Raw genomic sequence first — 12,615 nt, 5'->3', positions numbered from 1 at the left:
GTGCGGCACCAGAGGCAGGCCTCCGATCATGGAAGCGTATTCCCTTCGTCTTTGTTAGGAGTTGCCTAACATGGTAGTGAGCTCCCCGTCACTGGAAGAATTCAAGCAGAGGCTGAAAAACTAGAAAGCAGGAGAGGCAATTCCTATTCAGAGACAACTGTGTGTAGATCCCACTACATGATCTCGAAGGCTCCTTCCTGTCCTTGTGTACTTGGATTCATAGCACATGTGACAGGTTATCAGTGCCATTCCAAACCAGCCTCCCACTCTGGCCTGGGTGATCCATTCAGGGTCCAGGACAGGAGTACTCATCAGACCAGTCAGAGCAGTGCTGCACGTGATCACGGCAGAGGCTCCTGGGGATACAGCTGCAATATTTGAAGACGGTCGAGGGACAGTGCCACCAGCCAGGGCCGCAGGGCGGGCACACAGTCACTGGGAAGACAGAAGAGCAGCTGCTCTGTCCTGGAATGCCCCATGCACCAGGGCACTCTTTAGCTCTGAAACCTACCATTGCCTCCACAGCCCTGCCGCACCTGACACGGGTTGACTATATCCCTTATTTCCCTGGAGAAGAGAGAATCTAGACTCCCCAACTCATAGGCTGTGCGACCTCAAGCAAGTCTCTCTGTCTGAACCTCAGTTTCCTCATGTGCTAAAGGTTGTTATCAAGGAAGATAGGCAAAGTGCCAGGCCCACAGTCAGTGTTCAGTTACTAGTGGGCGCATATAGTCTCCCATCCTTCTCTCTCACCTTGATTCGGTCCCACCAGCCCATTTATGATTCCCTGAGGGCACCTCGCAGACCTCCCTCCTTTGCCCTGGACCCTGGGCCTCCAGCATTCTTCCCTGCACACCCAGCCTCTGCCTGTTGAAACCCTGTCCATTTTTTAAGGCCTGGTTGAATACTGCGTCTTCTGAGAAGTCTCCCTTGATGATTACTTCTCCTATCCACCCCCTCCACAAAAAACCTCTCCAGGACCCCAGACTTCCTTTTGGCATCATCATGATGTGAGTCCTGGGGGTGGGACATATGTTTGACTCCTGACTGTGCCCCAGCAGAACCTGGCACCAGGCCAGCCCCCAACAGTGCTCAGAACATGTTTGTGGGTTGAACACAGGGGAAGAAATTGAAAGGAAACTCTGGAGCAGTGAAAGAACTCGTCTTAGAGTCAGGAAACCTGGATTTACACCCAAGCCCCCTTCCCATCACTCATCATATTAAGTCACTTCTCCTCTCTGGTCTCAGTTTACCTACATATAAACTGGGGCCAGCGATTCCTGCCTTCCTTTCCTCACAGGGTTGTTGGGTGGTGCAGAGAAGATGAAGGAAGCCCAGGTTCAAACCCTGGCTGGGCCATGTACATACTCCTTACATGACTGCCCTCTGGGTCCCAGTTTCCTCATCTGCGACCCTGAAAGCAAGTTTCCCACCACAGAAGAATAACTCTCCAGAAGGAGCCCCTTGGAGTGGTAGTGAGCACCCTACCACTTGAGGCATTCAAGGAGGAGTGGAAAACTTCTTCCTAGGATGCAAGAAGGGGATGCAGGGGGAACTTTGGAGATTCTCTCTGTTTAACTTCTGCCCTCTGGCCACTGCCTGGCCACCTGCCCCAGCCAAGCTTGTGCCCAGACCCCTACCTGGGCTCAGTTCATCTGAGCAGTCCCCACAGTTGTTGATCCCATCACACTTTTGGTCTGAGTAGATCCAGGAACCGGGGTCTCCGCAGTGAGCCACGAGGAAGCCCGGGAAGCTCTGGGGCGTGTCTCCTACAGAGGGAGAGATGAGGCAGGAGGAAGTCCACATCTGGCTGCAGCTGCCTCAGGACTATCTGGAGGTGGATCGTCCTGGCCACCCTGGCAGCTGTCAAACTCGGGGTCACCGCCCATCTATCCCGGAAGGGCAAAAGGAGGCTTCTTGGGGAGGAGGTCGTCAAGGAGAGAGGAGGGTTCTTTCCCTGTTCGCCCAATAGAATGCCCAGAGCCACTTCTCCCTTCTCAGCTCTTGCGCCTTCCCACTCCACACCATTGCTTGCTTTATTCCTCCCTCCAGAAAAGTCCTCCTTGACACTTGTCCAAAACCATTCCACCTGCAAGTCCAGGCTCAAGTTCCTTCACCTCCAGGAAGCCTCCTCCGACTGGAACATAACAAGAATAAAGATGAAGCCTTGCACTTGGGTCCCAGAACTCAGGGAATGTGGGATCACATGTTTGTGAAAGAGAGTCAGAGTATCTTTCTTGAAAGTGGGTTCTGTGTTAGACAGCAGTGTGACAGGTATACCAAAAATTAACACAAACTCAGGCCACATCATTAGAGGTATAACCCAGACTTGGGCGGGGAAAAGCCTTTGTTCCTTGGACTCACCAGAGCCAGCCAGAAGTGTCATGGATGCTTCTGGGGCCAGTCCAGGGAGAGGGACATGGGCATTTGGTATGTGTTCTGTAGAGTGCTGGTGGAGTGGGGAAGACCAATCATAAGGGGGTGACTGGGAGTTCAGAGGGTGGCCCGGGTAAGAGGACACTCATGGGGGACAAGAAAACAATCTCCAAATCCATGCAGTGGCATCATCATGGGAGACAGATTGAAATGTGATTCTTGGGGGGCAGGGGTTAATGAGAGGGCAGAGTTGGAACCAACCAAGGATGCTACTGGGAAGCAGCTCTAAACTCCGTACAAGGGAGACGTTCCCATGGAAAAACCAGGCAATGACGGGAGCAGCTGCCTCAAACTGTAGTGAGCTTCCCATCCTGGGAGTGTGCAAGGAGAGGCAGAGGGGATTTGGGCATGAGCTGGGACATGGACTAGATGACCTTTAAGATCTCTTCTGGTCTTGAGGGTCCATGATGCAATGACCCTACCCCCGTAAGCTACCCCATCCCACCACTCCGACTCACCAGGCTCTCTCCCTCCTCTGTGGCAAGTGCCACGCTCCTCTCTTGAGAACTGTCAGGTCTCTAAGGTCTGGGACTAGACCTTCCCATTCATTCACTCATTTCATCATTTATTCAGCAAATCATTCTCGATACCTCTCTGTGCAGTGCCCTGCACCAGGCACTGGGCCCCAATATCAAGCAGATTAGGTTTGCCCCATAGGAGTTCACAGTCTGATGGGGGTGGCAAACATGCCAACTGAGAGTGACAACCAGTGTGACTAGGGCTGGGGTGCAGGGAAGCACAGGAGTTGTGAGAGCCCAAACGAGGGAATGTAATTTAGTTTGGGTGTCAGGGAAGGCTTCCTGGAGGAGGTAGCACTTGAAATCTGCCTTGAGGGTTGTACACAGGTTCTCTGGACACGGAGATGCACAGAGTGGAGGCATCTCCTAGTGTGGGTACATGTGTGTGCGTGTGAGTGGGACAGGGCGGGGGAAGATGTTCCTGGCTGAGGGCAGCATATAAGCAAAGGCCTGAGGATATCAGGGTACCTGGTATGTTCAGGGGTGGTCGAGCTTCAGTATGACTGCAGGGAGAGCTGGAGTTGGGGGAGGCAACTCCCAAGGGCCCCTGGAGTAACTACTCACGGCACAAGGCCTCCTCCTCGTCCTCGCCGTGGGCACAGGTGTGGACGCCATCACAGACCCTTCTGGCTGGGATGCAACTCCTCCGGTCGTGGCATAGGAAGCCCGTCCTGTTCATCTGTGTCACACAGGGCTGGGCCCCTGAGTGGGCAGGGCGAGCCCCGGAAGGGTCAAGGGTGGTGTTTACAAGGGCATCACCAAGTTCTCCCCACTGAGCCCCACCTGAGCTGGGGTGAGAGGCTGGGGCAGTGGGGAGGACACTGGGCTCAGCGTCAGAGATGGGGTCCAAGCCCCAGCTCAACCACTTGCCAGCTGTGTGACCATGGGCAAATGACCCAACCTCTCTGTGCCTCAGGTTCCTTTCTGCAAGATAGGGATCATAGCACACACCCCACAGGACAGTTGGGGAGATTACATAAAAGCCTCTGTGTGTGGGCTTCCCTGGTGGCGCAGTGGTTGAGAGACCGCCTGCCGATGCAGGGGACACGGGTTCGTGCCCCGGTCTGGGAAGATCCCACATGCCACGGAACGGCTGGGCCCGTGAGCCATGGCCGCTGAGCCTGCGTGTCCGGAGCCTGTTGCTCCGCAACGGGAGAGGTCATAACAGTTATAGGCCCGTGTACCGGCCTCTGTTTGAATAACCCTAGAGAGAATGCAGAGAAAGTCATGGTTTATTGAATGACTGTCTCTTGGGAAGTTCCTGAGGACAGTGCTCAAGTCAGTGAAGTGGCTTTCACAGTGGGGCTCCTGGTGCAGGTGAAGGTGTCAGAGGCAACGTCCTGGGGCTGGCTGGGGACCGTTATGCCACAATCCCTTACATCTGGGACAACTTTACGGGCTGCAAAGTGCCTTCACAGTTTTATTCTATTGTTTCCCCAAAAACCTCTGTGAGGTGTCATCATTAGCCCCATTTCCTAGATGAGGAAAGTAAGACTCAGAGAGGTGCGACATGCCCGGCCACACGGCTAATAACCCAGGCTGCTGCCTCTGCTCTTTCCTGAGGCCGGGTCGCCTCCCCAGCGTCCAGGAATGGTGGGGACCATCTGAGTGTCCATCCTTCTGAGAGTCTGCCCTTCCATCCCACTGCGGGGAACACCCAACCCTGGGGCTTCCCCCAAAGAATTAGGGGAGAGAAACCGACAGACGGACTGGGAGGTCCGGCTCCGCAGGCTGTGCATGTGTACACGCATGAGTGCAGGTTGGACGTGGGAGCGGGTTTGTGCCTGTGTGTTTGTGCACATGTGAACCACGGCTCATCTCCTGGAACTGCCTCAGCTAGTGTGAGGGGGCCGACCCTCAGAGACAGTTACATTGTCACACACACACAGCTGCTCACACAGACATACATCAATACACTCGCACATATACAGACGTGTACACACACGGGCACACACACACAGATATGTACCTGCATACACAGACATGTGCATAGATACCTGCACACACACGTACACCACACATAAACACACAGACACACAGGTACATACATGCAGGCAGCTCCTTGCGTGCTCTTATCTATCCCCAGTGCCCACGCTCAGCATGTGGGGTACTGTGGATTTTACCCCCTACTCCACCTGTCCCCTTAGCACCTCCTGCTAGGTGACAGAGCCATCTCTCAGAAAGGTAGGTCTGTTGACACCCTGCCCCCAGCTTAATCCCCGCCCGTGGCTCTCTGGATGGTGACCTCCCTCCCCAGTGCAGCCTTTGAGGCCCTGGACCTCGGCCCCACCCACTGCTCTGTCCTTCGTGTCCACTGACCTTCTCCTCACATTTCCTCCCATCCCAGGGACTCTGCACAGGGTGTTCCCTGTGGTTTTCCTGCCACCCCTTCCACTAACCAATTCCACTTTCCCTTCATGCCTCAGCCCCCTTTCACTGCTCAAGGAGCCCTTCCTGACTCCTGAACTGGGTCAGAGGCCTGCTCCAGACTCTCAGAGCCCCCACTAACCCTGCCTTACTGTACTTATTGGATTAATATCTGCCTCACTCTCCAAACTGTTAGCTGCGTGATGGCAGGGTTGGTGTTGGGGTTCACCACTGAAGTCGGGCCTCAGGGATATGTTGGACAGGTCCCTGTCCTCTGTGGCAAAGGCAGACATGCAGATGGATGGCACCACCCAGGGTGAGCAGACTCGGGGAAGAGGAAGTGTGAGAGTTATGGGAGCTGAGACAAGGCTCCTAAACCAGGCAGGCAGGGAGGTCTTCCTGGAGGAGGTGGCATCAGAGCTGGGTCTTCTCAATAGCTCATGCTTATAGATGTGCAAATGGAAGCTCAGAGATGTGTATATGTCAGTGTCTGTGTGTGTCTGCACATGCACCCTAAGGAACTGTCCAAAAGTCATTTCATGGAGAAGCCAGGCAGGGTCAGTTTTCCCCCATCTCTCTGTGCCCCCCTCCCCTCCCAACAAGTCTGACCCACCCTCTCTTGCCCACCCTGACCTGGCATGCGAGGTGGGGGTCCAAGGATGGCGACCAGGGCAATCAGGGCTGCAAGAGTTGCCAGCAGGAGCATCAGGAAGGCTGAGAGGCAGGCCCCTCGGCACGAGCAGCAGAAAGAGCTCCGGTCTGCTGTGTGGGGTGGGAAACCAGTGATGGAGCAGCCAGTGCTGGGGCCCAGAGATTCCCTGCCCTGACCACTACTAGTGGTCCCTACCCACTGGGGTCCTGGAGGCAGGACAGGCTTCCCTGGAGGAGAGGGCTCCCAAGCCCACCATTATGTTCTCGGCTCTGCCTGTGGGCCACCCCCACCAAACACCTGTCTCTGGCCCAGGTCCAGTTGCTGGTAAGTGGCAGTCAGGATGAGGGTCCCAGGTCTCTGCTCCACCCCCCTCACCCTCCTGTCCTTCCATGAGGCTGTCTCCTCAGGAGGAAGAGAGAGACGTACACCTGCGTATCAAGCCCCTACCATGGGGCAGAGACCAAAGCAGGCCCTTCATAGCCATTATTTGTATTTTTCAAGACAACATTTATTTTATAAATGAGGAGACTGAGGCTCAGAGAAGAAAAGGTTCAGGTCACCTTGTGTGGAGCTGGGATGTGAATCCATACCTATTTGCTGCCCGAACGGGTGCCCTTTCCACATGCCAACTGATTGCTCATTCTGGAGCCCGTCAGGATGCTGATTGGAATCCCAGCTACACCACTTTCCAGTTGGGCCACACTGAAAAGCCACTTTACTTCTCTGTGTCTGTTTCCTCAAGTGGAAAATGGGGGTCATAATGCCTACCTTAGAGTTGTTGAGCGGATTAAACTAGGTATTGTATCAGAACAGTACTTGGGACATAGTAAGTGCTGTAAAGGTTTTAGCTACTATTCATGTTTACTGAGCATCTACTATGTGCCATTCTGTATCTGAAGTACTGTGGAAATAGGTGATGTCCTCCTGCTTTAACTGATTTCGATCCTTTAATATTTGCTTGCTTGTGAAATAATGAAACAAAGTCTTCTTGGGATCCTACTAGATGCCCTGCTCTGTAGAGGACACAAAAGCAGTCACAGCTCTGATCCCCTTGCCCTCCAAAAGCTTGTAGTTGCACTTAGAAGACAAGATGTAGACAGGTAAAAAGAAGAGTGTGGGCACTCCTGCTGTCCTCTGGGGCACAATTATCTCAGAGAGGGGGAAGGAGCAGGTCTGATGCATCTACGTCCCCAGGATCCAGCCTGGGGACATAGTGGGCAGGCACACAGTAGCTGCTTTCTGAATACTCTGATCTAGAGATCCAGGAAACAAGGGAAGGGCCCAATTCAGGTCAGTTCAGGTCATTTCCATATAATCCATTCACATTTCCAGAGCTGCCTACTCTGTACTCAGACTATACCCGTACACCTGCTCACAGAGCCAGGTGGCAAGTGTGGTTAAGAAAGCGTGAACAAAGTGTCATGGTGCTTGAAGGAGGGTGGGATTTCCACAGGCAGGCGAGGGGAAGGTGCGAGGAGAGGGCACTCCAGGCAGAGAGCGCCTGGATGGCATATGGGGGACAGCAAGTGGCCCTGTGTGTCCGGAGCCTGGAGTGGGCATGCATTGGGAAGGGAGACGATAGCCGATCTATGCTGTAGGAGATGCAGCATAAATCTAAAACCCATATTCCCTGCAGCCTTAGTCCGCGGCTCCCTTGTAAACTCAGGTAACCAGGGAGACAGCGGGAAGGCTGGCAAGGAGCAGCATCCTGGTTGGCCAAGCAGCCACTCCTCAAACATTTGTGCAGCACAGGCCGGGTGGGTGGGGTCACGGGAGAGCCTCGGGGCCCACGGGCAGATGAAGGCTGCACTTCAAAGCCTGAAAGCCCTTAGGTGCCGACGCCCCAGGGGACAGATGGGAAAGGAGGCCATTTTCCCACGTCATGCCCGCCGTGAGCCAGGCTTGGAATAAACAAGCGCCAGCGTGGGGCAGCAAAGGCGCCGGGGCTCTGCAACCAGAGGGACCCTGATTCGAATTGGACCTGCCTCCCTCCTCCCATCCGTGTGGGGCCCCAGCTTGGCCGAGCTACCTTCTCCTCCCTTCACCTCAGCTGCCTCATCTGTTATTGCCCCCTAAGAGGAGCCCCTCTCAGAGCTGTCCTGAGGGTTGAAACAGGCCCTGCGATGCCGGGCACATAACAGGGCCTTGATCCTCAATCCTTGATCGTTATTAGTAGTAGCTACCTCTCTGGGGCTGTTTCCTTAAACGATCAAATGAAGGCCAAGATTGGAAACACGTAGCAGGTGCTTACTAAATGTGTTCCTTCCTTCCTTTATTCCACAGAGGTAAAGCAAACTGTCCTGGTCGCAAGGTGAGCCAGTGGCCAAGAGCAGGTGCTAAGTAAGTGCGTAATCCTGCCTATTTTATCCCTCAGAGGTAAAGAGAATCACCAGGCCACCCTCTGAGCCAGGGACTCGACTCCAGAGCTCTTTCCTCTATAGGTTACCGGGGGGTGCGGTATGTGGCTCTGTGCCTGTGAGGTGGGCAGCACACAGTAGGAGCTCCACACATGCTTGTGCGTGGAGAGAATGAACCACCCTGTTAAACAAATGGCTGTCATCATGGTTGGCCAGGATGCTGGGAGCAAGGGGACATCAGCAAGGGGACAGAGGTCTGAGAGAGCGGGAGCCTTAGGGAGCCCCCTTTGTGTCTCTGTAGCAACGGTCCAGCTTCAAGGGAGCCCCACGTTGGGGAGGGACTGGCCCCAGGCCCTCCGTCCTTTACCTTGCCTTCTGGGGAGGGCTTTGCTTCCAGCGGCAGCAGCATTGCCATCCCCCTGCCCAAGAGAACAGAGTGAGGGGTGGGCTGAGGTGAGGCGAGGTCCAGCCTCAGGGAGCCAGACTGAAAAGTCTTTCAGATGTGTCACCAAGAGCCTCGGGGGAAGCCACGGGCCCTCCCACTCCAGCATGCTGAATGCCCCAAACTCATCACGTCCACTTCACGTTCCCACACCCATGCCTGTACTGTGCCCTGGAATGCCTTTTCCTCCATTGTCCACTTGGCAAACATTCATCCTTCAAACCAGCTCAGACGGCTCCCCTTGGAGAGGATCCCCTGATGTCCCCTCCCATAATGTCGATCGTTCTCTCCCTTGGCCTCTTCTCCCCTCCCAGCACTTATCACCTGAACCGTGTACCTGGTTCACCTGTTGGGTCCCCGTAGAGAGTCTCCAGGGTGGTGGAGGACCGGAGTCACCTCAGTGTCTCCCCTCTTTACTGCCCACCCTTAGCCTGAGGTTGGCTCCCCCTGGTCAGGAGCTGTCTCAGGGCAGCTCTTACCTGGGGGAAGATCTTGTTCATGTCACCGGCTCCCGGCTCCAGTCTCCGGGCCCTGGGTGGGTGCAGAGAACTCAGCGCAGGTTCCCTGCCTGTCACCAGGGGCAGCCTGGAGGAGGGATGACAGCAGGCCTCACCTGGCCGCACCCTCCCTGTGGGCAGGCCCCTCCCAGGCTGCCTCCCAGGCTGCGGAAAGGGCAGCAGGGCCCTGCTCCTGCCTGGCCCTTCCCCACTCTGCAGTCTGACAGCGACACTCCAAGGTTGGAGTTCTCATCCCCATGTTACAGGTGGAGAGTCTGAGGTTCATAGAGGGAGAAACTGCCCTCAAGTCACACAGTGTGGGTTTGGTGGGGGCATTAACCCAGGAATTTTTCAGGGTGTGATTTTTCCTCCACATCAATTATGAGACTGGAGGATGTCAGGCCCCGCAACTGCATGAAGATCCAGGCAGAAATACCCAGGATTAACGTTCCAGTGGCTAAAAAGCAGGGGTCATCTTTTTTCATTGATGTTTGTTCAATTAAATATGTAACCTAGGTGGAAAGAATATGCATTTCCCACTAAAATTATAAAGCAAATATAATTTTAAATTATTTTCTTTAAAAAAGTGGCCATGTACTTTACATTTTTCCGGAGATGATGCCTGTGATGGGGGAGGGGTGGGGGCAGGTTGCTTCCCTGAATAATGCCTTCTACCAATTCAGCTCATCCCTCTGCTGAGAAGACCAACAACCTGGGAGCTTAAGGGTCTGGTTGGAAGCCCTGGACTAAGGGAGGAGTGGTGTCCACCTCCAGAAGTGAGCTTGGGGGCTCCAGGGAGGGTCCCTCTGTACGTAGGCTGCCTCTGATGCCCATGGGTTGCCTAACCTGTAACCAGCCTTTTCTTTTTTGTTGGGATATAAACTACCAAGTCCACGGGGATGGGGGTGGAATGGACAGACTCAGCGGCAGCCCTCAGAAGGCGGCAGCGCTGGGAAGGGCTAAGCTATAGGTCAGGGGAACACGATTCTCACGCGGGCCCTGCCACTGGCTCTGCCGTGGGCAAGTCATTTCCTTTCTCTGAGTCTCAGTTCCCTTGTCCAGAAAAAGAAGGAATTGAACTGGATGAAGAGGATGTCTTAGTTTGGGGATCCCCATAATCAGACCTAAGACCAGTTTTGAAGGCAAGCAGATTTAAGAGGGAGCAATCCCAGGAAGCACCGGGGGAGTGAGGGAAGTGAGGCTCCAGTAACAGGAGTGTTATCACACTCATCCCACTGTGGGCAAGAGGAACTTTCTCTTCCTAAGGATTTCGGGAGAAGATGCACATCAGAGTCACCCCACCCGAGGGTAAGGGAACTGAGGTATGCATTTGCCAGTTCTTGCCAGTCACTGGCTGAGAACTGCTGGAGGGTATTTATTCCTGGCACCCCTTGGCCCGCTTTAGGCAAAGAGATGCCAGTGTTGGCAGCTGCAAGCTAGGCTGATGTGCCCTGAAATGGAAAGGGCTGAGGGGTACGGGCAGGACCCTCATGGCATGTGCTGAAGATGCATCGACATTTCACCTTGCCTGCCAACTCCAACTGATTGTTGAGAGTGTCTGGAACATGAGGTTCAGAAGGATTATGAGGTCAGGACTCAGGATTTTGTGATTGCATAGTGATGTCTGCCATGGGTAAAGAATGGAGAGTGGTATCATGCATGATGACCATTTTGCCATTCTGGGACCAACACATGTCCTTCAACTCTGGCTTTCCTTTTTTTTTGATAAATTTATTTTATTTTTATTTATTTCTGGCTGCATTGGGTCTTTTTTGCTGCTTGCGGGCTTTCTCTAGTTGTAACGAGTGGGGGCTACCCTTCGTTGCGGTGCACAGGCTTCTTATTGCAGTGGCTTCTCTTGTAGTGGAGCACGGGCTCTAGGGCACGCGGGCTTCAGTAGTTGTGGCACACGGGCTCAGTAGTTGTGGCTTGCAGGATATACAGCACAGGCTCAGTAGTTGCGGCGCACGGGCTTAGCTGCTGCTCCTCAGCACGTGGGATCTTCCCGGACCAAGTCTCGAACCCGTGTCCCCTGCATTGGCAGGCAGATTCTTAACTACTGTGCCACCAGGGAAGCCCTGGCCTTTCTTGACTGTGATTCTTTAGTGTTCTTTTATGAAAAGACTCTTCAGGGATATGAAATTTCCCTTCCTCTGGACTCCTGCTCCAGTCCAGGTACAGCCACACCTGGCTGTGCTGGCAGCATTGTATCTCTCCAGGGCTCAGGCTGTCACCAAGATCCCTTGAGTGAAGGGCAACAGGGGGTCCTGGAAAGATGGAGGAGAGGCCCTGGTGCCTCAATCCCTGAACTTCCTGGTGTCACAGCCAGGTTATATTGAGGAGAAAAAGGACTTGGGCTGCATTGTACAACTTCCACCTCTACCCTGCTGGGCTCCCTTCCCTGCTTGGGCCATGGCACACCTGGGTAAACTTCTAGCAAGAGTGGGAACTTTGGAGCTGATGGTCCAAATGGTCCCACCACTAGCTGTGTGACCTCTGATACGTCACTTAACCTCTCTGAGCTTCAGCTCTCCCATCTACCTCTCTAAACTTCTTTTCCACTCATTCCTGAAGAAAGGTGGTGCCCCAGTAGATGGACCTCTTCGTCCTCCCCACTCAATACCCAACACTGCACCAGGCCCCCTTGGCCCACCTGCTCCAAACTCTCCCTTCTTCCCCCCTCCCTTTCCCTGGGAAAAAAGTTTCAAAAACTTAATACAGAAAACTTGGAAGAATAATGTATCCACCATCCAGAGATAAAAAACGTTAAAATTTTTGTCATTTTTGCTTCAGACTTCTTTTTCCATCAAGTATAGCAAAAATTGAAGGTCTCTTATTTCCCCAGTTGTATTATTCCTTCCCTCCCTCCCCAGAGTCAACCAGTTTCCTGAATATGCCTTGCATGATTCCAATGGCTGGTTTTTACACACTCTCCAGACACACACATACACATACATCTCGAATCACAGTGCAGGGGCCCCTCAGCTTTACCAGATGTGGCCAAACTGCTCTTCCAGGTGGCTGTACCAGTTTGCGCTCCCATTAGCAGCATGTGAGAGTTTCTGTCTCCCCAGTCTTGAAAGTGTCAGACTTTCCAACATCCATCTCGGTGTTTTTTTTTTTTTTTTTTTGGCTGTGTTGGGTCTTCGTTGCTGTGTGCAGGCTTTCTCTAGTTGCAGCTAGTGGGGGCTACTCTTCACTGCAGTGCGCGGGCTTCTCATTGTCATGGCTTCTCTTGTTGCAGAGTACAGGCTCTAGGCGCGCAGGCTTCAGTAGTTGTGGCATGTGGGCTCAGTAGTTGTGATTTGTGGGCTCTAGAGCTTAGGCTTAGTAGTTGTGGCGCATG

At 53.7% G+C, this 12,615-nt stretch overlaps 1 protein-coding gene across 1 annotated transcript; it reads right to left on the bottom strand.

The window, feature by feature from the left end:
- Window positions 1–286: 286 nt before the first annotated feature.
- Window positions 287–9,272, bottom strand: LDLRAD1 (low density lipoprotein receptor class A domain containing 1; the record flags this gene model as incomplete). The annotated part of the gene is made up of 6 exons (XM_082859346.1): window positions 287–435; window positions 1,641–1,769; window positions 3,519–3,656; window positions 5,955–6,083; window positions 8,698–8,749; window positions 9,252–9,272. The coding sequence occupies 6 exons, from the start codon at window positions 9,270–9,272 to the stop codon at window positions 287–289; spliced, it is 618 nt and encodes a 205-aa protein (XP_082715472.1).
- Window positions 9,273–12,615: the final 3,343 nt, after the last annotated feature.

This window comes from Leucopleurus acutus, assembly GCF_964270905.1.
Source record: "Leucopleurus acutus genome assembly, chromosome: 2".
Lineage (NCBI taxonomy): Eukaryota > Metazoa > Chordata > Mammalia > Artiodactyla > Delphinidae > Leucopleurus > Leucopleurus acutus.
This window is presented reverse-complemented; position numbering and strand designations above follow the sequence as displayed.